The 25,385-nt window shown below is 45.6% G+C and overlaps 1 protein-coding gene across 1 annotated transcript in view; it reads left to right on the forward strand.

The window, feature by feature from the left end:
• LOC111834368 (dihydropyridine-sensitive L-type skeletal muscle calcium channel subunit alpha-1-like) overlaps window positions 1-24,646 on the forward strand; it is a 37,032-nt gene extending 12,386 nt beyond the window's left edge. Inside the window, exons 9-45 of the mRNA XM_023793574.2 lie at window positions 897-975; window positions 1,093-1,253; window positions 1,447-1,672; window positions 2,725-2,932; window positions 3,294-3,414; window positions 4,097-4,211; window positions 4,422-4,521; window positions 4,674-4,743; window positions 6,098-6,230; window positions 6,562-6,691; window positions 7,429-7,488; window positions 7,773-7,879; window positions 8,120-8,207; window positions 9,362-9,469; window positions 9,728-9,780; window positions 9,902-10,048; window positions 10,486-10,687; window positions 11,048-11,206; window positions 11,467-11,577; window positions 11,874-11,957; window positions 12,651-12,698; window positions 15,350-15,376; window positions 15,693-15,818; window positions 16,206-16,271; window positions 16,366-16,457; window positions 16,825-16,984; window positions 17,100-17,227; window positions 17,402-17,498; window positions 17,951-18,053; window positions 18,358-18,459; window positions 19,448-19,575; window positions 19,757-19,882; window positions 20,583-20,797; window positions 23,101-23,192; window positions 23,482-23,549; window positions 23,683-23,757; window positions 24,199-24,646. Coding sequence (XP_023649342.1) covers window positions 897-975; window positions 1,093-1,253; window positions 1,447-1,672; window positions 2,725-2,932; window positions 3,294-3,414; window positions 4,097-4,211; window positions 4,422-4,521; window positions 4,674-4,743; window positions 6,098-6,230; window positions 6,562-6,691; window positions 7,429-7,488; window positions 7,773-7,879; window positions 8,120-8,207; window positions 9,362-9,469; window positions 9,728-9,780; window positions 9,902-10,048; window positions 10,486-10,687; window positions 11,048-11,206; window positions 11,467-11,577; window positions 11,874-11,957; window positions 12,651-12,698; window positions 15,350-15,376; window positions 15,693-15,818; window positions 16,206-16,271; window positions 16,366-16,457; window positions 16,825-16,984; window positions 17,100-17,227; window positions 17,402-17,498; window positions 17,951-18,053; window positions 18,358-18,459; window positions 19,448-19,575; window positions 19,757-19,882; window positions 20,583-20,797; window positions 23,101-23,192; window positions 23,482-23,549; window positions 23,683-23,757; window positions 24,199-24,405 — 4,322 coding nt within the window. The 3' untranslated portion in view covers window positions 24,406-24,646. The remainder of the gene's footprint in view (window positions 1-896; window positions 976-1,092; window positions 1,254-1,446; window positions 1,673-2,724; window positions 2,933-3,293; window positions 3,415-4,096; window positions 4,212-4,421; window positions 4,522-4,673; window positions 4,744-6,097; window positions 6,231-6,561; window positions 6,692-7,428; window positions 7,489-7,772; window positions 7,880-8,119; window positions 8,208-9,361; window positions 9,470-9,727; window positions 9,781-9,901; window positions 10,049-10,485; window positions 10,688-11,047; window positions 11,207-11,466; window positions 11,578-11,873; window positions 11,958-12,650; window positions 12,699-15,349; window positions 15,377-15,692; window positions 15,819-16,205; window positions 16,272-16,365; window positions 16,458-16,824; window positions 16,985-17,099; window positions 17,228-17,401; window positions 17,499-17,950; window positions 18,054-18,357; window positions 18,460-19,447; window positions 19,576-19,756; window positions 19,883-20,582; window positions 20,798-23,100; window positions 23,193-23,481; window positions 23,550-23,682; window positions 23,758-24,198) is intronic.
• The last annotated feature ends 739 nt before the right edge of the window (window positions 24,647-25,385 follow it).

Below are 25,385 nucleotides of genomic sequence, written 5' to 3' on the forward strand. Positions count from 1 at the left end.
GACAGAGGAAGGGGAGCATGAGCAAGGGATGTGACAGAGGAAGGGGAGCATGAGCAAGGGATGTGACAGAGGGAGGGGAGTGTGAGTGAGGGATGTGACAGGAAGGGGAGCATGAGCAAGGGATGTGACAGAGGAAGGGGAGCATGAGCAAGGGATGTGACAGAGGGAGGGGAGTGTGAGTGAGGGATGTGATGGAGAGGGAGGGGAGCATGAGTGAGGGATGTGGCAAGAGGGAGGGAAGCGTGAGGGATAGTGATGAAGAGGGAGAGGAGTGTGACTGAGGGATGTGACAGAGGAAGGGGAGCACGAGCAAGTGATGTGACAGAGGTAGGGGGTGTAAGTGAGGGATGTGACAGAGGAAGGGGAGCATGAGCAAGGGATGTGACAGAGGGAGGTGAGTGTGAGGAAGGGGAGCATGAGCGAGGGATGTGACAGAGGGAGGGGAGTGTGAGTGAGGGATGTGACAGAGGAAGGGGAGCATGAGCAAGAGATGTGACAGAGGAAGGGAAGCGTGACCGAGGGATGTGACAGAGGGAGGGAAACATGAGTGGGGGATGTGACAGGGAGGGGAGTGTGAGTGAGGGATGTGATAAAGGGAGGGTAGCATGAGTGAGGGATGTGACAGAGGGAGGGGAGTGCGAGAGTGGAGACAGTGGGGAGCAGGAGCAATCTTTTATTTTCTTTTAACAAATGAGAGTAATATCTTTAAATGAGATTTCCTGCCATGATTATTTATTTTACATCCATGAAGCCACAAGCGAACCCGGAACATATAGTAACAAAAAAAGAACATTACATTGGCACAATTAGTTCACAAAATAATGATGCCAGAAGTTCACACACAAAATCTTTTTGATGTAGTAAAAATGACTCCATTTGTTTTGTTTTTTTGTCAGGACTTCTGCCAAAGGAGGGTGGCTCAGACACTGAGAGTCTGTATGAAATGGAGGGCCGGAGTCGTTTGCTTTATTACTAGTGAGTATTCCAGCAGAGTCACCTGGAGTATATCACTGACAAACAACAAGAGCTGACAGAAGCCAAGGCAGCTGCCCGGATTCCCTGAGCTGCTTCTTAGTTTTCTTCTCACTGCAGCCATCGCTCACGTCACTGGAACCGTTTCTTCCGGCGGAAGTGTCGCTCCTGGGTGAAATCCCGCGTCTTCCACTGGCTGGTGGTCCTGTTGGTGCTCCTCAACACTTTGGTCATTGCCACTGAACACCACCACCAGCCTGAGTCACTTACCACTGTACAAGGTACTGGAGCCTAAAGAGATCTTTTGTTTTGCCTCTGTAACCAGTCATGATTGTTGTCTGATATTAGATTGCCATCTTTGTCAACTTCTTTGCATTCGCCCTTCTGTTACTGTGCAGCTCATTTGTGGCTATTGTTACATAACTATCTATAGTGCCCCTGCACTGATTTTCACTTCCTATTTTGGGATCACAGAGACGGCCAACAAGGTGCTGCTGTCGCTGTTTGCCGTCGAGATGTTCCTGAAGATGTATGCTTTGGGACTTCCTGCCTACTTTGTGTCGCTCTTCAACCGCTTTGACTGCTTTGTGGTGTCCGTGGGCATCTTGGAGCTGCTGCTGGTGCGGATGGATATCATGACGCCCCTGAGCATCTCGGTGCTGCGTTGCTTCCGCCTGCTTCGCCTCTTCAAGGTCACAAAGTAAGCCAAGTGCCAGCGACTTTGTATGACTCAAAAAGCATTCTTGGAATTGTAAATTCACGCTTTATTTCTGTTCAGCATCACTAAGGATATGTGAGTAATTAAGAAGGTTGTGTGGGGTACTCCTGTGAATTTGTTTTTTATGTTAACTGAGGACATGTAATACTGTTTAGATGAAGAATTTTTCTTAGGAAGAAATTAACATAATTCAGGCCATAAAGGACAATGGGCATTATTTAAACCAGTATAATAACAACAACAACAACAAATTTATTTTTGTATAGCGCATTATCACAACATTACATTGTCCCAAAGCGCTTTACAGCATCCCCACCCAAAGCCCCCAGTGAGTAAGCCATAGGCGACAGTGGCAAGGAAAAACTCCCGAGAAGTAAGAAACCTTGGGAGGGACCAGACTCAAAGGGGGAGCCCATCCTCCAGGGGGCAGCAGAGGGAACCCTAACCCTAACCAGACTCAAAGGGGGAGCCCATCCTCCAGGGGGCAGCAGAGGGAACCCTAACCCTAACCAGACTCAAAGGGGGAGCCCATCCTCCAGGGGGCAGCAGAGGGAACCCTAACCCTAACCAGATTCAAAGGGGGAGCCCATCCTCCAGGGGCCAGCAGGGAGAGTCAAATACAGTAAATTTTGAGACACAAACGGGGAGCAGGGGGAAGATGGCAAGCCGGTGCCAACGCTCCCTCCAATCGCCAGGCAACCAGAAGGCAGGCAGCGGGTCATACATGGAAGATGACACAGGCAGAACGGCAAGCTGGATGCACGGACGTCATTGGTAGAGGCGACGTCACATGTTGCAGGGTGTGCTGGACATCTTGATAGATTGAGGGCTCCAGGCAGCACCCCCCAGGAGAAGTAGGGGAAATAAAATATAAATAACTCTTCTGAAAACCTTAAATATCTACCTCCAGGCAATATTTAGTGTTTTTATAAAATTAAGTCAAACTTCTGTTACTTTCTTAGCTACTGATAAACCTTCAGTGATTCTGTGACTTTCCTTCTCAGCTTGGGCCTTGAATCTTTCTGCCTCTTCAGGTACTGGAAGTCCATTAGCAACCTGGTGGCCTCCCTGCTTAATTCGGTGCGCTCCATCGCCTCGCTGCTGCTGCTCCTCTTCCTCTTCATCGTTATCTTCTCCCTGCTGGGCATGCAGGTGTTCGGGGGCAAGTTCAACTTCCCTGAGTATCAGGTTCGGCGCAGTAACTTTGACAGCTTCCCCCAGGCACTCATCACAGTGTTCCAGGTATGAGAATGATCAGCTATCAACAATACCACGAAAACAAAGATTTCTGCCTGAGAAATGTATTAGGAACACTGATGTAAATTATTTTTTTCTTTCAAAAAATGTAGAATAGGGTCAGTTAACAGTAGAATAAAATAAAAACACATTCCAAACAGCAAAGAAAATTTCAGGTTTAAACCAATTCTGGCCCATTATATTACCGGCCCAGAGAGTATGGGCAGTGTGCTTTGATTCCTGCCTGTAAAATTTACACTATTTTTTTTATTTAAAGCATAAATGACCTATAAATTAAAGGAATTGTGGGGTTGTTAAAAGAAGGCAGGATGTGAGGCCACACTTCTCTTTCCTTTGCCCTGTGTAGGTCCTCACTGGAGAGGACTGGGATGTTGTCATGTATGATGGGATCCGGGCCCATGGCGGGCCTGACTTCCCCGGGATACTGGCCAGCATCTACTTCGTCATCCTCTACATCGTCGGCAACTGTATCCCTGACAACCAAGCCAACAGGGCGCAGGGACAAGCGTATACAGTATTTTTTCTTTTAATGTTATTGTTAGTTGAAGAGTGATACTTAACATGTTCCCATAACAGTTTGCGATTGATTTTATGGTTGTTGTGTGGGAGTGAGGAGGCATGGTGGTGTGGTGGTCAGCGCTGTTGCCTCACACCTCTGGTCAGAAGGGCTCAGGTTTCCTCCAGGTACTCCAGTTTCCCCTGCAGTCCAAAAACATGCTGAGGTGGATTGGAGTTGCCAGATTGTCCGTGGGTATTTTTGCTGTGATGGGTTGGTGCCCAGTCCTAGGTTACTCCATGCCTTGCGCCCATGCTTCTGGGACAGGCTCCAGGCTCCAGACCCTGCACTCGACAAATGTGTACAGAAAGTAGATGGGGAATGATACTGTCGGTGTTGGTGCGAGAATATCGATGTTAGTTTTGTTAAAGTGTGTTCCTGTAACTTGTGTTTGTGATGCTTTTTTGAGATATTTTTGTAAAGACTATGAGCATCTTCCTTTAAACTTACAAATTGTAGATGTATCAGCAATCAAATGCATTTCATTTATAGATACATTTCTGAGTTACGTCGTCAGAGAAGTGAACAGGTTCCACGCAGGTGTGCAGACAGCTCTGCCTCCTGACCTGTTTCCCTTGACGCCAGTCGCCCAGTCATCCTTCTGAATGTGTTCCTGGCTATTGCCGTGGACAACCTGGCCGAGGCAGAGAGTCTCACTTCGGCCCAGAAGGAGAAGGCAGAGGAGAAGAAACACCAGAAACTGCTCCGGTGAGTGGAGCTTGATGTCATATTAGGCTTACAAGCAGGCCCAAGATACAGTATACACCTTTTATACAAACGTCGATAGAACTTTAGATGACTTGTGTTCACTGAATCTACTGGGATTGCACTGCCAAGATGAAAGCAGACCAGCCATCAAATGCACAGAATATAGTGTCTTAAAGCAGCTGAATGATAATACAAGTTTCTTTGTGGCAGAGGCAACGTTCCACAGAAGACTGACGAGGACAGGGCCCTGATGGTGAAGAAGCTGGCTGAGCAGAGGGCCAAAGCTGAAGGGATGCCCACCACAGCCAAGGTCAGCCCCGTGGATGCTGTACAAAACAGGCTGAGTGTCGAAGGTGTAGCGGCAGTGACGTCATTTTATAAAAACATGAGAGCAAGATATTAAAGATAAAACAAAGAACCGCCCAGTAACACCAAATGATTTAGTACATGTATTCATTTCAGCTGAAAGTGGATGAGTTTGAATCAAATGTCAAAGAGATCAAGGATCCTTTTCCGCCAGCTGATTTCCCAGGTATCTAGCTGTTCTCCATGTAAGATGCTATGCATTGCTTATACCGCTGATGAATTCTCAAATCTGATTGGTTATTTGGGTGTTGATTAATTTCTTGTAACTGCATGCCTAGTGCCACAGTAGTAATCTTTAATTCTAACTAGGGCTGTGCGATATGACCAAAATCTCATGTCCCGTTATGAATCAATTCCCAATAACGACATACCTGTATATTACGGCTGCACCTGCTATTTTTGGATTTTTTCTACAGATCAGTTACAGTAGGAGTTGGACAAAAATCTGCAAATATAAAAGAGTGAGGTCATAAATGTAACGCGATCCACAAATAGATGGGAAGTGATCCACAAATGTGCAAAACCCTTTTCATGTGTACAAATCACTCTCTATTTTTGTGGATATGATTTTACACAACACAAATAAAAAATACATATTTCTGAATACTTAAATATTTGTGGCTCGTAGTACATATTTGTGGATTATCTTCTGTGGGTTACAAATAATAAAGTCCAATAAAAACTTACATGCAAGTGCCACATCCCATGTGCTTGCGAAATTCATCCAAATGATGAAAGAATGTTACCATATGCAGTGTATTCTGCATCACCACGAAATAAACAATAGAGCATAATATGAAATGATAGACATTTTTATTTCATCTTCCAATATATCGTCATATCGATCAGCCCTAATTCTAATGTTACCTAAAATTTCAGATGTAGAACACAATTTAAAAAAACAGAAACTTAAAAACAAAGATACTGCTACAGATCACCTAGACAGTAACCTAGACCAGGACCTGCGGTCAGTGATTAGATACCAAAATGATTTAGTGATAAACAAGATGGTACACAAGTCCAACTTTAATAATTGGTAACCAGTAAATAAGTCATGTTTTACCCATAATACAGCTGACTACCAAGGGGTGCATGAAGTTAAATTAATAAAATATGGCTTTATTAACATGTTCATTGTCTGTATATTGCCTGTCTAATTTGAGAGATACCGTCTGGCAGAACCCAAATTCCTGTGTGACTTAACATACTTGCTAAATTCGATTTCATCATATTTGATTCTGATTCTGATTTAAATTACACTGCCTCCGTTGCCATGCATTTGACAACGTATAATGAACGGCCTGCAGTGCATTAACCTGCTTGTACCACAGTCACTACACATTTGGCACATCTACCAAAGACTGGTCTTTTGGCTTATCAATGGTTTTAGATCTGCCTAGTACATATTACATGTCATTTCTTACAATGATTTAAAAGCTGAAGAAGCATGTCACCCATGAGGATTGAAGGAGGTTTTCTCCCTTTGCATCTCCACCACCCCTGCCGTCCTGGTTGCCTAGGTGATGACGAGGAGGAGGAGCCAGAGATCCCCCTAAGCCCCCGCCCCCGGCCCATGGCTGACCTGCAGCTCAAGGAGAAGGCGGTGCCGCTTCCTGAGGCCAGCTCCTTCTTCATCTTCGGGCCCCAGAACAAGTAAGCTGCTGTTTATGGTCTCCAACCAGAAAAAGTAGGACCTGTCAAGAGTGGTTGGAGCTAGTGAGCTTCTAGAACATTTTGGGGCTATGGCTTGTCAGAATGTAATAATATGCACAAGACAGACAAACCTCAAGGACCGAAAGAAGTGGAGGTTTCCTCAAAGGAGGAAGGAGGGGGGACAACCAGAATCTGCCATTTCCCGTTGTCTGTTTGTATGTCCTCGTTATGCAGAATCTGCCATTTCCCGTTGTCTGTTTGTATGTCCTCATTATGCTCTCTGGCAGGGAGTTCCGGCATCAGCCGTAATGACTTCTCTGTTTCTGCTTAGGTTACGCAAGATATGCCACCGGATCATTAACGCCACCCCCTTCACCAACTTCATCCTGCTCTTCATTCTCCTCAGCAGCATCTCCCTGGCAGCTGAGGACCCCATCGATCCCAAATCCTTCCGGAACGAGGTCTCAATTGCTGTCAATTTATACCGACTGTCCCATAAAGATGATATCCCAAAAAAAGCTGGAAGTTTAGGCAAATGTTGTAATACTGTCACATAATACATTATTTCCAAAGTTACAGTGACCAGACCAGGAATGCTGCTATTTTTATTTCAGATTTTATTCCAGATTAATTTTAAGCAGCCACAGGGGAACAATGGATAGCTCATATCTCCAGGGTTGGGAGTTTGAAACCTGCCTCTGCTCTGTGTGTGAGATGTTTTCATGTTCTCCCCCTGCAAACAGGCACACTGGTGGTATTAATCACCAGTAGAGTGTAAGTGCCTCCTGTCCAGGGTTTTCTCCTGCCTTGTGCCCTTTGCTGCCTGGGCTGGACCCAGAACCCCATGACTTGTACTTTATATGTGTTTGATCTATGAATTTCAGTGCCGGTTTAGTTTATCTTCTATGGCTAAAGTACATTTAAAGATTTGACAGAACTCAGGAAACACATGTTTAGTTGTGGTGTTCTAGGGCAAACCATTAGTATATTTACAGGTAATTAAAGGTAAAGTAATTGCAGGAAATTACTAATTTAGCTAATTAAGACTGAGCAGTGAAACCAATGAAACAGACAGATGGACTTCCAATTTGAAAGCCCTGATTCAGAGTTTGTCCTTAGAGGAATGTGTTAAACTTGTATGGACAGCAGTGTATGTCATTGTTGGAGTTCCCTAACATGATTCTTCATCTCTGACCAGATCTTGGCTTACGCAGACATTGTGTTCACGTCTGTATTCACCGTGGAAATTGCACTAAAGGTACAATAATCAGCACATTGGCAGACATATTGTATTATTAAATTATTAAGCTCCTCAACAGAATGTTTCATCAAAATGGAATTGCACCAGCTTAAAGTCTTTATACTGTTATCCATTTCTGTGCTTCAATTAAATGTAGTGCTTCAAGTAAATATATTGCGCAGCATGACCAATATGTTGTTAACCACACTGTTCTTAAACCTCACTGGCTACCACGTTATTGTGAGTGGAGCTGACAACATGTGGCCAAAACTGTTTCCGTCACATGAGTGCTGTAATCGCAGATGATTACATACGGCGCCTTCCTGCACAAGGGGTCCTTCTGCCGCAACTCATTCAACATCCTGGACTTGATTGTGGTGGTTGTGTCTCTGCTATCCATGGGAATGGAGTGAGTTAACTTTTATGCATTTAGTTTAGTTTGCCTTTTATTGTCCAAATGGTCAGTGGCCACATAACCATTTCGTTGTGACCTTCTAACTGTGCCCACCCGTCGCCTGGTCTGTGTAGCCATACAATCCAATAACCAAGACAGTATGACCATGTGCTGATGTGGCCATGACCAGCTGCCCATTGTTACAGTGTGATGGCATCACTGTAACCTTATTACTATGTGCTCTGTCCACGGCAGGTCCAGCGCCATCTCGGTGGTGAAGATCCTCAGGGTTCTGAGGGTGCTCCGGCCCCTGCGGGCCATCAACCGAGCCAAAGGACTCAAGGTGGGCTCAGAACACGCTCCCAGAAAAACTGCAGCAAACTCACAAGCTCTCTGCATGCAAATAATACCTCTGACTATAGTGGTGTTTCCCACAGACAGTCAGAAACGTGGACTGTCTGGCAGGGAGCTGGGAGGGTGCGCAAACGTGGACTGTCTGGCAGGGAGCTGGGAAGGAGCAAAAACGTGGACTGTCTGGCAGGGAGCTGGGAGGGAGCAAAAACGTGGATTGTCTGGGAGGGAGCAAAAATGTGGACTGTCTGGCAGGGAGCTGGGAGGGAGCAAAAACGTGGACTGTCTGGCAGGGAGCTGGGAGGGAGCAAAAACGTGGACTGTCTGGCAGGGAGCTGGGAGGGAGCAAAAATGTGGATTGTCTGGCAGGGAGCTGGGAGGGAGCACAAACATGGACTGTCTATGGGTCCCTGAGGACCAGGTTGTGAAACACTGATCTATAGCAATAAAGGCTATTGGCTGAGCAATCAGTTATTTTCCACACACAGCTCAACAGGGAGGAAAAATGTGTGGTTACACTGCTGGCTTTTATTCCTTTTCATTAACAGTATTACACACACTACAGTCTCATTGCACACAAAGCATCATTTCCACATATATATTTATATTTACCAGAGAAAATTGCTTTTCAGACTCCAGTTTGGAAAATAAAGCTCCTTATTCAACTACTTTTCTGTTCTTAACATATTTAAATCAGATTCACAGACTTTCAGGAAAGTTTGAAAACTCCTCTCTGCCTTTAAAACCAGGAGAATTAGCATAATTCTACAGGTTGGTTATTGGCATAAACAAATACCGACTGAAGAAAATCACTACTTGATCTTGTTTAACAAACAATCCCTATGAGCAGCATATTTTAAGAATTACATCAATATCATTTCTAAGCAGATGCCTTCATCCAAAGTGACTCACATATCCTTGCATTTATAGATTTATAATATTAATTCCCAACAGTTATAAGTTGAAGAAATCCATGGTATAGACATCACTTATGGGCTCTGCTGCACTCCTGCCTGTCCATCAACTTTTGGTCCAGTAACTTAATATTCCAAAAGTATTTCAGTATGTAGTATCTTACTACTGTGATGATTTTGGTAACTGTCAAAATGTGTTTTTCTTTTGGTGTTTCTGTTTCTGGTTGAGTAGCATGTGGTCCAGTGTATGTTTGTGGCCATCAAGACCATAGGCAATATCGTCCTGGTCACCATGATGTTGAACTTCATGTTCTCCTGCATTGGCGTTCAGCTCTTCAGGGTGAGTTGCTGGGTATTCAGTCTTTCACAACTTTAAATTTAAGCCACTGAGCAGAAAAGTGAGCTTTCAGAATGAGGCTTATTAGGGAAACAAAACTGTAGTCCTTATATCTTAGTAGTTTCGGTTACAGGTTTCCTTAATGGACTAGCACTGGAACAGTAAGATTCAAGGCTTGATTACTATTACAGGCCAATGTTGATCTCACATCAGTCATTAACAGATAGTTAAACCATGTCCTGTCTTTTTCTGTTCATAAAGGGCAAGTTTTATCGGTGCACTGACCCGTCCAAAACAACGGAGGAAGAATGCCAGTAAGGAAAAACACATTTTCCTTTGGTTCCTCGCAGTGAAAACATAGATCACATTCTGCACTGTCAAATGCTTGTGGACAGTAACTTCTCACACATATGCACTGGTGTCTTTGCTGCCCAGAGGGACCTTCATTAGGCACCTAGAGAATTCATTGCAGGAGATGGATCTGCAGAAGCGCAAGTGGGTCAACAGCGACTTCAACTTCGACAGTGTGCCCAGTGGTATGCTGGCCCTCTTCACTGCCTCTACATTCGAGGGTTGGCCCAAGTGAGTATCATGCTAGTTGGGCCCCAGCTACCCCCCCCCAAGGGCTGTAGGGCATTATGTGAAATAAGGGTCCAGAATGGTCTGCATGCTCCTAAGTTCTCTGGGTAAACTATTGACATTGTGTGCCTTTTGTTGACATGAATATTTCACATTTGGCTTCTTCTCTACTATCCATAAAGGATTTAATCTCTTAAACCCAGTTTTTTTGGTTGTGTTGATCCAAGTCCTCCCAGATGAATGAATATAAATGCTTACATTAAATCAATCTGAATTGTGTGTTTATGGATCTGTTTGCTTAAACATTTGTCCTGTTTTATTTATAGTATCCATTAGCCGCTCAGTTCATTGTGGCCTTAATGGGAGTGTCTAAATGTGAAGCAGAGGCTTAGGCCCTACCCGCAACCTCTGTGACCTTTGGTTGACCATGTGACTCACAGGCTGCTGTATACAGCCATCGACTCGGACACAATAGACAGAGGCCCCGTATTCAACAACCGCATAGATGTTTCCATCTTCTTCATTGTCTACATCATTATCATTGCCTTCTTCATGATGAACATCTTCGTCGGCTTCATTATTGTGACGTTCCAAGAGCAGGGCGAGGAAGAATACAAGAATTGTGAACTGAACAAGAACCAGGTACACATTGTCCTTGGTAGGAGGGGCCCCCTCTCTTAGTGGCGTCTAGGTTAGGGTTAGGATTAGGGTTAGGGTGACACCACTTCCATTGTGTGTGACAGTAAAAGTATGTAGTTAAATCTCATCTTCAATAAAACTGATGTTACAATAAACACATTATCCATTATGTTGGTACAATGTTTGAATATGAAACAGTATTGAAAATTGATCAGCTTTGCCCAGTTCTGGTGTTAGAAGGCTGTAGTCTGTCAAGTTTTGTTTTCTTTGAACAATGAACTGCTCAGTTACCCCAGTGAAATTCTTTTCTGTGTACTTAAGAAGAAACTCAGCTTGCATGTGTACCTGTCTGTGTCCTGTTAGCGCAAGTGTGTGCAGTATGCTCTGAAAGCCCGCCCACTACGCTGCTACATCCCCAAGAACCCCTGTCAGTACCGCGTCTGGTACATGGTCACATCCTGCTACTTTGAGTACCTGATGTTCCTGCTCATCATGCTCAACACGCTCTGCCTGGGCATGCAGGTAAGGGGCAGAGATTTGTTTTCATGAACAGCTGGCCTGACAGACATGTGCAATGTACAGACTTCTGTGTGTGTAACTGCATAAATGCTAATACCAATGTAAGGCTGAATTTGAATCAATGAATGCTCGTTATCCAAGGACATGTTTCTTTAGGATGTGTGTTTGATGTTAATGGCTTTAGGCTAGCATCTATGAAAAGTTCGAGTTGGAAGTCCCCAAGTCTCAGTGCTGCGTGTTATGTGTCCCTTCCGAAATCTTAGCACTGCAACCAGTCGGACTACATCACAAAAGTGTCAAACACACTGAATTTGCTCTTCACCATCCTTTTCACTGTTGAGATGATCGTCAAGCTCATGGCCTTCAAAGCCAAGGTTAGTATTGCTGCACGACACTTGGCGGCTTAGAGGGAGCTTTCAGCTGAGGCTTCATGACTCCCTTGAAGCAGTTGTGGGGATCCACAGAAATGTATTATATGATCTACTTAAATGTTAAAGATCACCCCCCCTCCCCCCTGGTCCTAGAGCTAGGGACTCTATAGCTGTATACTTTCATCTGGGGGTTGTTGTTGGTGAAAGAAAGACAATTTCTCCAAAACCAAAGCTGTACCACACCAAACAAATCACTTACTCCTCAACTGTGGTAACTTTCACACCCCCTCTATCACCAGGGCTACTTTGGAGACCCCTGGAACGTGTTTGACTTTCTTCTTGTCGTTGGTAGTATTGTGGATGTCATCCTCAGCGAGATCGATGTGAGCACTTTGGCCAAGCAGCCTTACACTCACAGTCTTACACTCACAGCCTTACACTCACAATCTTACACTCACAGCCTTACACTCACAGCCTTACACTCACAGCCTTACTCTCACAGCCTTACACTCACAGTCTTACACTCACAGCCTTACACTCACAGTCTTACACTCACAGTCTTACTCTCACAGCCTTACTCTCACAGCCTTACACTCACAGTCTTACACTCACAGCCTTACACTCACAGTCTTACACTCACAGCCTTACACTCACAGTCTTACACTCACAGCCTTACTCTCACAGCCTTACACTCACAGTCTTACACTCACAGCCTTACACTCACAGTCTTACACTCACAGCCTTACACTCACAGCCTTACACCCACAGTCTTACACTCACAGCCTTACACTCACAGCCTTACATTCACAATCTTACACTCACAGCCTTACACTCACAGTCTTACACTCACAGTCTTACACTCACAGTCTTACACTCACAGCCTTACACTCACAGCCTTACACTCACAGAATCACGGTCCCCAGTTACCCTTCTCCTATCCTACAGTATATTATCTCACTTTCCATTGTAATATGTCTACTCTCCCCTCACTATTCCATTTGATTGGTTCTTATGCTACCCCACTCTGTTCTGATTGGTTCTCATGCTGTGCCTATTTGCTCCGTTCTTCCTTCCAGAATGCCCTTGCTGCCAGTGGAGGACTGTACTGCCTGCAGGGCTGCACTGTAACTATCTGCTCTCACACTGCATGGGCCATGTGTGAGGCCATTGTCATTTGGATTGTGTGCTTTGGTTGGTTATGCTTCTTGACCACCTGTTTTTGGGCCATGCATTTAGATGAACTTTTACACTCGGCTGTTCACCGGGATGACATGTAACATTTTAGATGACAGCACCTCTGAATACCTGATCTGTGTGGCCTGCCTATTAACTTCTGTTTATTTGTGTCAAAATCAAATTCTTGCCTCATTGTGTGTACAGATCCTCATTTATCTTACATTATATATAAAAGAGAACTTTCAAAAATTATGTTTGAAAACTTGGCACGTGTACCTGTCTGGACCTTGCCAAGCCCAACCCCTGAAAAACAACCCCACACCATAATCCCCCCTCCACCAAACTTTACACTTGGCACAATGCAGTCAGGCAAGTACCGTTCTCCTGGCAACCGCCAGACCCAGAGTCGTCCACCGGATTGCCAGACAGAGAAGCGTGATTCATCACTCCAGAGAACACGTCTCCACTGCTCCAGAGTCCAGTGGCTTCCACTTTGTTATAGTACAACTAACAGTTGACCGTGGAATATTTAGTAGAAAGGAAATTTCACGAATGGACTTATTGCACAGGTGGCATCCTATCACGGTACCACGCCTGAATTCACTGAGCTCCTGAGAGCGACCCATTCTTTCGCAAATATTTGTAGAAGCAGCCTGCTTGCCTAGGTGCTTGATTTTATACACCTGTGGCTATGGAAGCAATTGGAAAACCTGAATTCAATGGTTTGGAGGGGTGTCCCAATACTTTTGGTAATATAGTGTAGCTTATATACTTATATAAATGTTTTTTTTTTTGCTAGGAAAAATGTGTTATGTAATTAAGGAAGAAAGTTGAAGCTATATCTGTGTGCACACAGTTCAGTGTGCTTTGAGTTTGACTGGCAGTTTCTGAGCTCTTGACCAGCTAGGGAGTTAATGTTCTTCATCAATAATTTCCAAGGTTTAATGTGTTTTTTCCTGTTACCGGCTAGCCATGTCTTGGTTCTATTAATTTAATTAATTGAATTTAATTTAATTATAAGCCTATTTAGTCCTATCATTAACATTTTAAAATGCAAAAAAAAATTCTTGAATACTTAAAAATAATGTAGATCATTGAAGAAGGATTACGCAAATAAAACCTATCGTATTTGCCGGCGTATAAGACGACTTTTTCCCCTGACAAACATGCCTCCAAGTGGGGGGGTCGTCTTATACGCCGGGTGCACTTCAGTTGGGATAGACATAGCTGCCCATAGTGGCCTCCCGATGCCCGCCCGGTGCCCATAGTGGCCTCCCGATGCTCGCCCGCTGCCCATAGTGGCCTCCCGATGCCCGCCCGGTGCCCATAGTGGCCTCCCGATGCCCGCCCGCTGCCCATAGTGGCCTCCCGATGCCCGCCCGGTGCCCATAGTGGCCTCCCGATGCCCGCCCGCTGCCCATAGTGGCCTCCCGATGCCCGCCCGCTGCCCATAGTGGCCTCCCGATGCCCGCCCGGTGCCCATAGTGGCCTCCCGATGCCCGCCCGGTGCCCATAGTGGCCTCCCGATGCCCGCCCGGTGCCCATAGTGGCCTCCCGATGCCCGCCCGGTGCCCATAGTGGCCTCCCGATGCCCGCCCGGTGCCCATAGTGGCCTCCCGATGCCCGCCCAGTGCCCATAGTGGCCTCCCGATGCCCGCCTGCTGCCCATAGTGGCCTCCCGATGCCCGCCCGGTGCCCATAGTGGCCTCCCGATGCCCGCCCACCTCATTCTACATACCATCCAGTATCGCGCGGTATCCAGCGTGGCCGCGGCAGGTCATCAGCGTGGCTGCGGCGAGCATCAGCAGCGAGACAGGGGTGCCAGCCTTTTCGGCGTGACCGGCCCGTTCTGCTCGGCGGGAAGCAGTGGCGCTCCGGCCCGCCCCTTGTCTACGCAGAGCTCGCACATGCGCACTAGTGCCGGTCACAAGGAGATGCAGGGATACTGCAGCCGTACAATGGTGACAATGACAGGTACTGTAATGGCACTAATACTAATACTAATGGCACTCATGTAATACCGGTATAATACCGGTAACAATAATAGCACACAGGGGTGTGCGGAAGAGGGGGTAGTCTTATACGGCAAGTATATAACAAACTCTATATTTTGAGTGGAAATGTTGGGGGGTCGTCTTATACGCCCAGTCGTCTTATACGTCGGCAAATATGGTACATTAACTGGAATGTAAAAATGAGGCAGGAATGAGATTTGACCCCCTTTACTGGCTGATTGGTGTCATAACACTAAGTAAAGGTTGTACTCGTGGTGGAATTGAGGTTCTGAAATTTTTAGTGGTCTGATTATGAGTGACTAGAATCTTTCATTGTGTATATTTTGCTCAGTGCACTAGAGGGCATAGTGTTCTGCAATCATTTATACTAACCTAGAATGCTGAATGGAAACATTATTGTTATGATGTTACATGTCTGCCATCTGCCATGTTACAAGTATAACCCATGTGAAACTCAAATTGGACATAAAAATTTTATTACAAGAGAGCTATTGAAATACATTTTCCTAATATTAATAGATTTAATAATGAGAGAGATTAACAATTATCTTTGCTTTTAACGATTTATGTTTTTACTTCTTTAGGATAAAAACCCATTGCAAGCTATAGCGGTATGTTGTATTTTTTTATTATTATTTTTAATTTCAAGGTGTGTTTTGCATCAGATAGCTAAAATTTTCACAACAACGGATAAGAATGCCTATTAAAATTATTACCATGTTACATCTTACAAATGCATAACCGATGGTCTCATATATAGGTTGTTTCCCTTTATTTTATACCTGTAAATATACCCAACACAGAATGACACGTGTGACAGTGTTACTGCGGCTTCCTTTGTGAAAAGTGTCCGGTTGGATTGATTTTGCTGACTGGCAGTTTTTGAAGCCCTGCCTTCTGATTGAAGGGTCTTGTTCCCCCACAAAGGACGCAGAGAACATGAGTGTGTCTATCACCTTCTTCCGGCTCTTCCGTGTCATGCGTCTGGTGAAGTTACTGAATCGCTCAGAAGGCATCCGCAACCTGCTGTGGACTTTCATCAAATCCTTCCAGGTCAGAGGTCACGGCTCGACTGTAGGCTTGCGTGGTTATTGCCCTGATAGCACAATTATTGGGAAAATACCAAAATAAGTTATTCTGAAGTCACTTGGGCAGTACACTGCCGTGAGTTGGAACCCCATCTTGGGCTGTTCCCTGCCCTGAGTCCATAGCTTCCTGCGATAGGCTCTGGACCCCTACCATCTTGCACTGGACAAGCAGGTATGGAAAATGGATGGATGGATGAATGTATGGATTGATGGATGGATGGGACAGTAGGATTCTTTGGCTGGTTACTAGAAATAGTAATGGTAGATTCCAACAACTAGTAAGGTTACAGGGGACTGCCAGCAGGCATGTTGGGGCATAAGGTCCCTCTTCTGATGGCTGGTTGTTCTGCAGGCTATTCCCTACGTGGCTCTCCTCATCGTCATGCTCTTCTTCATCTATGCTGTCGTTGGAATGCAGGTAAGCCCTCCAGCTTCTCGCACGCTCCTTCCCGTCCCAGGCTCCATCGCCTGAACCTACCACAGCACCTTACCTTTGCTCCTCTTTTTTCCAGTTCTTTGGGAAGATAGCTTTGGTGGATGGTACAGAGATTTATCGAAATAGTAACTTCCAGACATTCCCTCAGGCGATTCTGTTACTCTTCCGGTAAGCAGTGTTGATATGGAATGGACACACTTTGTTAGAAAATTTATCTTTTAAAAGGTGCTCAGTGGTGTTTTAACTGCTTTTTGAAAATTTGACCATGGTACTGTCTGTGGCACAGACTACAAGTAGTATAGCAGTGATCTCTTTCACAGGCATATTTGAGTGAAATGCTATGTACAGTGTAGCACGCCAAGGACCTGTAGGACTCCCCACTATCTGAATAAAATTAGCATTGTAAGGTTTGCATATGATTAAAAGAGAGTAGTAAATATTGCTGTGGAGGAGCCTATTTGAATCCCGTGGTATGTGCCATGATATTTTTATAAGAGGTCAGAGGGCATAGTCAGGCTGTCAATCTGCCACACAGGGTCACCACTGGAGAGAGGTGGCAGGAGGTCATGATGGCCTGCATGTCCGGGAAGCAGTGCGATGCTAAGTCTGATCCCCTCCCTGGGGAGGAGTACAACTGTGGCACCAACTTTGCTGTCTTCTACTTCCTGACCTTCTACATGCTCTGCTCCTTCCTGGTTAGTTTGCTGGTTGTATTGAAAGCTCACGGAGCTTCTGCACTCAGGCTAATGTGGGATTGTTTGGTCGATTTGTTGCTGTCTTTCTCATATTCATTGCTCTCTGTTACTACAGATCATCAACCTTTTTGTGGCAGTCATCATGGACAACTTTGACTACTTGACTCGTGATTGGTCAATACTTGGTCCCCATCACCTGGACGAGTTTAAGAAAATCTGGGCAGAGTACGATCCTGAAGCCACGTAAGTTTGTGAGCCTCAGGATCAAATGTAAAAAAACACCATTTAGACAATTTCCCTTCTTTCTTGTTCACTTGTCATGCAGGGTTTCAGCAATGCCAAGTAGTAAATGCAATGGCAATTAAATTTTCCTCTGCCTGTATAAGTTAGGCTGTCATTTGTCTTCTTGGCCTGCAGGGGACGAATTAAGCACCTGGATGTGGTGACTTTGCTGCGGAGGATTCAACCGCCATTGGGCTTTGGAAAGTTCTGTCCCCACCGCTCAGCATGCAAGGTGAGTCGGAGACAAGTAAAGGACTCTCAGGATATGTCCAGAATGTGCAGGGGCTTTGCAGTGACATCATTAAGTAAAGGACTCTCAGGATATGTCCAGAGTGTGCAGGGGGCTTTCCAATGACATCATTAAGTAAAGGACTCTCAGGATATGTCCAGCGTGTGCAGGGGGCTTTCCAATGACATCATTAAGTGAAGGACTCTCAGGATATGTCCAGCGTGTGCAGGGGGCTTTCCAATGACATCATTAAGTGAAGGACTTTCAGGATATGTCCAGCGTGTGCAGGGGGCTTTCCAATGACATCATTAAGTAAAGGACTCTCAGGATATGTCCAGCGTGTGCAGGGGGCTTTCCAATGACACCTGTAATAGCATCCAGCACTAGTAACTGGGTTAACCGAATAGTATTAATTAGAATTGCTTAGAAATATGACGGCATGATCTCCCCATTAGCGCCTGATATCCATGAACATGCCGATGAACAGTGATGGCACTGTCACCTTCAATGCCACCCTGTTTGCCCTGGTCCGAACTGCTCTGAAGATCAAAACAGAAGGTAAGCTGGTCACATGTTGCGGGCAACAGTGGTATAACTGGGCAGGAGACCTTGGAATGAAATCAGATCATTCACACACATTCAATCTGCCTCAAAACAGTGTTCCTGGTAGAACAGAAGAGGACCATCAGATATACTACATTTATTAGCGTGCTTTGAATGCAGTTCTGTTTAATAATTGTGAATTTCCTGGTGTACCTCATGCTGACAGCAGGATCCATCCATATCCATGGCATGAACACCAGGGAGTGCAGATAACTGCAGATTTATGCTGCTCTCTGAGAGCCTCTGTTATTGGGGACAGGTAATTTTGAGAAGGCAAATGAGGAGCTGAGAGCCATCATTAAGAATATCTGGAAACGCACCAGCATGAAGTTACTGGACCAGGTCATCCCCCCCATTGGAGGTAAGGCCCACTCCCCCCCTTTAGTGTCAACAGAAAAACTAAAGTATACTTACGTGCTGCTTATGAATGTTCTACGAATGGATTATAATGGCTCTATGAAAGGTCAGTTAATGTAACGCGTCACCAATACTTTGTACCAACAGAAGACATGATATATGACATGATGCACAGTGCTAAACTGACACTTTGTCTGCAATAGTTACATTTATTCTCCCTGTTTTTGATGTTTAAAAACATACCTTAACAGCATAAATGTATAATGTTTATTATTAATGTATACTAAAGCTGTTCAGGTATGTTAGACTGTTAAGGTGTACTTACATGCTGCTTATGAATGTGCTATGAATGCATAATGAATGCATTATGAAGGTGCAATTACTGTAAAGCGTTACCAAATGACCTAATACTGGAACGTATGAGTGGCTACATGCCTCCCCCACATTACACGCAAGCTCATTACGAATGCTGACCAATCAGGGGTGACAAAGTGTGTTATTCCTACCTAAGCTGCTGTTCAGCTGCTTGTCATTATCAGCATGCTTGTCAATCAGAAGCCCTCAGGGTTAGCATGTCCAGGGCTACTTCTATCCAGCATCTTTTTCCTTTGAAGCCCAATAAGCAACATAATCTGATAGCGTGGGTGAGGAGCTCAAAGCGGAGCCGCTGCTCCTCCGCATCAAAAGGAGCCGGCTGAGTTGGTTTGGGCCTCTAAGTAGGATGCCTCCTAGACGCCTCCCTGTCCCAGTGGGAGGAGACGCAAGGGCAGACCCAGGACACTCTGGAGAGATTATATATGCCTTGGTATCCCCCCAGAGGGGCTGGAGGAGGTAGCTGGGGAAGGGAGGTCTGGGCATCCCTGCTTAGACTGCTGCCCCCATGACCTGACCCTGGATAAGCATCAGATGGATGGGTGGATGGATGGATGGATCTGATGCTTTTCTGGATCTGAGAATCTGGTGTCTCATCCTTCTGTCTGTGACCCTATCAGAGGATGAGGTGACCGTGGGCAAGTTTTACGCCACCTTCCTGATCCAGGAGCACTTCCGCAAGTTCATGAAGAGGCAGGAGGAGTATTATGGATACCGGCCCACCAAAAAGAGGGCCTCTGAGATACAGGTAGAGATTGCTGAACAACACCAACTCCCTTCATAAGCCTCTTTGCTCTCTGCACTGCCAAGTTCCCTTACCCCCATTTCCACTCCATCCTTTGTCTGAGATGTTGATTTTACTTCCCTGATCTCCTTCTTCTCTTTGTTATTCTCTGCACTTTTGTCCCATACTCTGCACCATTGTCCAGGCGGGCCTGCGCAGTATTGAGGAGGAAGCAGCCCCGGAGCTGCACAGAGCCATATCAGGAGATCTGGTGGTGGAGGAGGAGCTGGAGCCGGGCACAGAAGATGGCGGCGAGGAGGGGATCTATCGGGTGGGTGGGAAATACAGAGAAAGGAAGGTGGCTGCATGTTGAACAGGTAGACAGACCAGGGTACCTACAGGACCTGTCAAAAGTCTGGACACACCTACTGAAAATCATTTGTTTTCCACCAAGAGAGCACCCTAAGCATACCTGGAGGTTATGTAAATTCTATATCATCTTGTAAACAAGGAAAGAGATGCAGTACTGTGACAGCTGCCCTGGCCCCAACAATCCCCCAACCTAAACCCCATAGAGGTGATTTGGGATGAGCTGGATTGAAGAACAAGGAAGCCAACTTGTGCCCAGAACCTGTGGAGACTCCTTCAGGACTGTTGGAGAAGCATTCCAGGTGGCTATATCTGGAAGCTGGCTGAAGAAAGCCAGGAGTCTGCAATGCTGTCATCAAAGCAAACGGGGGCTGTTTTGAAGAGGATAAAATCTGAGAAACATCTGACCACTTCTCATGGTCGTTGCAATATTTCATATGTATTACTTCATTGCCTACAGGCTTTTTGATATAAAGTGAATAACAGCTAAAATAGAGATTAATGCAGTAAAAGCAGGGGTGTCCAGACTTTAGACTGGTCCTGTACACACTTGGTGGGGACAGAGAGCGGAAACATTAACATGCTTCACTGTTGACAGATTTATGTAGCAACTTAACAGAGTCATGATTTGCCTCTTCTGCTGTCTTCCCTGCTCTCCACAGAGGACAGGTGGCCTGTTTGGGAACCACGTGGACATCTTCGCTGCAGAGCAAAGCAGTCCCCTTTCTCCCCAGGTGACCAGTCAGCGTCCTCTGCAGTTCTCTGAGATTCACGCGGAGGATGCAGAGTCTCCCCCAGACTCAGTGTTCCTGCCCAACACAGAGTTCTTTCCCATGGTGCAAATAAAAACCAACACCAACAACAACGCCAGCAGCAGGTATGAACAAAAGATGTCTCCAACAAACATGATCCACATTATATGCGACGTGTAAGAGGGACTCCATTTAGAATTTGGTGATCAGTGGTCATTGTTGACACACCACAGTACACAGTGCACAACAACTAAATCTGTCCTTTACATTTAACTCATATGTGACGTCGTGACATAGCAGGGGGCAGCTAATTCAGCGCCCGGGGAGCAGTGCTTGGGGGCGGTACCTTGCTCAGCGTACCTCAGTGGTGCCTTGCTGGATGAGGATTCGAACCTGCAATCTTTCAATTACTAGTGCGCTTCCCTAACCATTAAGATACCACTGCCCTCAACTGGAATATTTACAGCTACTAACAGACACAGGTCTGGAAATGGGAAATGACACGCGGGACTAAATCATGGGAACAAAAACGGCTGCATGGTCTTTCTCAGACGTTGAAACATGGAGAAAAGGTATAACAGGTTGGAACCATGTAATAATAAAGTAACCTATGGAAGTGGGCTAACCAATCATTAAATTTGATTGGTGGTCCAAGGAGTGATTGGAGGTTAAGGGCCTTCCTCAAGGGTCCGTCAGTGACATCACCCTGCCAACCCTGGGATTGGAACTTGCAGCCCGCTGATCACAGACACAGCGTCCGACCCGCTGGGCCACACACCGCCACGTCAGTGGCTGACAGCATACACCAGTGCTACTGTATCTGAGTGCTCTATACCAGCACACACCAGTGCTATCTGAGTGCTCTATACCAGCACACACCAGTGCTATCTGAGTGCTCCATATCGGCACACACCAGTGCTATCTGAGTGCTCTATATCGGCATACACCAGTGCTATCTGAGTGCTCTATACCAGCACACACCAGTGCTATCTGAGTGCTCTATACCGGCACACACCAGTGCTATCTGAGTGCTCTATACCAGCACACACCAGTGCTATCTGAGTGCTCTATACCAGCACACACCAGTGCTATCTGAGTGCTCTATACCGGCACACACCAGTGCTATCTGAGTGCTCTATACCGGCACACACCAGTGCTATCTGAGTGCTCTATACCAGCACACACCAGTGCTATCTGAGTGCTCTATACCGGCACACACCAGTGCTATCTGAGTGCTCTATACCGGCACACACCAGTGCTATCTGAGTGCTCTATACCGGCATACACCAGTGCTATCTGAGTGCTCCATACCGGCATACACCAGTGCTATCCGAATGCTCCATACCGGCATACACCAGTGCTATCTGAGTGCTCCATACCGGCATACACCAGTGCTATCTGAGTGCTCTATATCGGCATACACCAGTGCTATCTGAGTGCTCTATATCGGCATACACCAGTGCTATCTGAGTGCTCCATACCGGCATACACCAGTGCTATCTGAGTGCTCCATACCGGCATACACCAGTGCTATCTGAGTGCTCCATACCGGCATACACCAGTGCTATCTGAGTGCTCCATACCGGTATACACCAGTGCTACATGAGTGCTCCATGCCGGCATACACCAGTGCTATCCAAGTGCTCCATACCGGCATACACCAGTGCTATCTGAGTGCTCCATACCGGCATACACCAGTGCTATCTGAGTGCTCCATACCGGTATACACCAGTGCTATCCAAGTGCTCCATACCGGCATACACCAGTGCTATCTGAGTGCTCCATACCGGCATACACCAGTGCTATCTGAGTGCTCCATACCGGCATACACCAGTGCTATCTGAGTGCTCCATACCGGTATACACCAGTGCTACATGAGTGCTCCATGCCGGCATACACCAGTGCTATCTGAGTGCTCCATACCGGCATACACCAGTGCTATCTGAGTGCTCTATACCAGCACACACCAGTGCTATTTGAGTGCTCTATACCAGCACACACCAGTGCTATTTGAGTGCTCTATACCGGCATACACGAGTGCTACATGAGTGCTCCATATCGGCATACACCAGTGCCACATGAGTGCTCCATACCGGCATACACCAGTGCTACATGAGTGCTCCATACCGGCATACACCAGTGCTATCTGAGTGCTCCATACTGCCATCATTAGCTGAAATCAGCTTGGCAGCTCCCCTGCCTTACTGATTAGCATTCATTGGTACACAAATGTAATTATGAGATGAATTATCTTTCCTGTTATTTACCACTATCTGTTCATGCTGATGTGTCTCTGCACTCCACCAGAGGGCATACGTATGATCGCACACTATGGCCAATCAGAGTTCCTAACATGTACAATGTTTATTCAGAATCATAACATTGTTTGGTTACAAGAACCACAATGTGGAAGTGTTGACTGTTATAGGTTTGCATACGAGCAAGAAGGCGGTGCCCAGGGTGAACCCATCGCCACCACCAGTAACCAGTCTGGTGGGGATATAGAACCAAACTCAAAAGGTCAGTGATCAGGCAACCAACAAAAGAAAAATCATTGCACTGCATTGTGGACATGCTTTGTTGATCCTCCATCCATTTTCCAGACACTTCCGCAGTGCAGGGTCATGGGGGGGCGGCTGGTTTCTGCATCCTGCCTCTGTTGTGTCTCTGCATGTTCTGATGTGGGTCCCCCCCCCCCCCCGCAGTACAAAGATATTCAGTAGCTTAATGACAAAATGATGACTAGAACACTATTGGGTAGCTGTGAGTAGCTTTCAGCCAATCAGCCTTCTATCTACGCCCCCGGCAGGGATTTCTAAGGCCGACCCCAGGAACATTCACGACAGACAGGTCACAATCAACACCAGCATCACTCAGGTGAGACCTGAAAGAATGCCGTAAGCCTCAAAAATGGTATTTATTTTGTTGTAAGCCTCAAACTTCTGAACATATACTAAAAATATGCTTTTGTATTGCACTTCCTTCACTTGAGGCTTTGACCTTTCTGCAGTTTCCGTTCCAGCCTGCTCTGGCTGGCAGGGAAGGTCATACCTTCCACAGCGCCACAGACCAGCTCATTCAGCAGGTGAGTGCTGAGCACCGAACACTGTGGATGTACCATGATCGGACCGCTAACAGAGCAGCCTGCCTCATGCCGTGTATGCTGTGGTATCAGAGGTGTAGCTGCCTGAATGTACTGAAGTGTAAAAATACAAAATCCATCCAGGTAAACATGTGCCTTTTGGTAAGAACAGTTATGTTTTGTGTAGAAAGGCATCTCAGGCATGCAACTTAAGCCAGGAATATGAGTTTTAGGATCAGTGCTTTTCCTCAAAATGGGTGAAGTATTATCGTAAATATCTGCTTACAGGGTTAGATGTTTGATATTTTACATGATTTTTTTCACTAGACCAAATCACTCTATATTGATTTATGTTGCTTGTAGCTGGACATCTACAGAAAGCAGAATCCTTGATGGACTCCAGTTATAGCCTTGCTTAGATGAGACCTCTCTTCCTCGACTTAGGTGCTGATAAACCAGGGTCTTGACTGTCTGGTGAATGATGCCCGCTTCGTGGAAGTGACCCGGATGGAAATAGCAGAGGCTTTGTGTCTCGACCCCGTGGAGATGGAGGAGAAAGCCAAGGTCCTGTGTGAGAGACCCGGAGGCCCTGAGGACATGCGGACACCGCGTCTCACACGGGACCCCCCCACGAAGGAACAGCACGTCTAGGGCTCTATGCTCTGCTGCTGTTTGCACACGTTGACATCACAGGCTTAAAAAGCCTTATTTGTTAATTATGCAGAACAGCTGAGCTGTAATTAGCTGACTGTGGCTGTTTGACAGAGAAAGGCTAAGATTCAACTTGACGGTAGATGGTTTTAAACAAGCAAGGAGATAAAAAAAAAATTGGTATTTTCAGATCAAATGAAGATGCAATTCTTTAAGCAATAAAAAGGTTAACGTGAAAAAATTTCATGAATATCATTACTCATTAATGCTTGTAGAAGTAATGGTGAAAATGGAAATCCACTTCTCACAATTAATATCCTAGACTGATTAAGAGCTTGAACAAGCATTCAGTCTGTTTTGTACTTAGTGACATGGACTAAGAAGAAGATGGAAGGCAGCTGAGAGCTCAGTCAGAGGACTGCTGCCTCTCCTTATTTGACTGTTTTTGGGGAAAGCAGTGTTTTTGAGAACTATTTCAGATCAGGCCAATTGGCTCCACTGTGGACAGTGAGCCACCCTGTCTAGAGAAATGTGTGGAAGAGGGGCATTATGGGAAAGTTACATTTGATGGGAAGTCTGGTTTTTGCACCAGAACAACACAAGAATTTGTACCTCTATGTTAATTGAAAATGTGATTTCCTCTAAGTCACCTATTTTCATTTGACTCTTATTTAATTGGAAGTTTATCTGAAATGCCTTGGTAATTTTTTTAATTACCATTTGTTATTTAAATTACAAAATTTTTAATAGCTGGCTACATTACAATTGGTTTACTGTTTGGTTTACAATCTGCTTTAAGATTTTTAATTATATTACTGTTCGTTGCATTGGTCTTTAACTCATCATTAGGTTTATGAAGATGGAAAAACCGAAGGTTGTTTTTCTAATGTGGCATTAGGCAAACCGCACAGCAGGCCCAGTCTTTCGGTTCTTCTCGACTCAGTGACCGATTCCTGTACAGCTGCCAGTAGCTTATTTTA

Source organism: Paramormyrops kingsleyae, chromosome 6 (genome assembly GCF_048594095.1).
Source record: "Paramormyrops kingsleyae isolate MSU_618 chromosome 6, PKINGS_0.4, whole genome shotgun sequence".
NCBI classification, from domain to species: domain Eukaryota; kingdom Metazoa; phylum Chordata; class Actinopteri; order Osteoglossiformes; family Mormyridae; genus Paramormyrops; species Paramormyrops kingsleyae.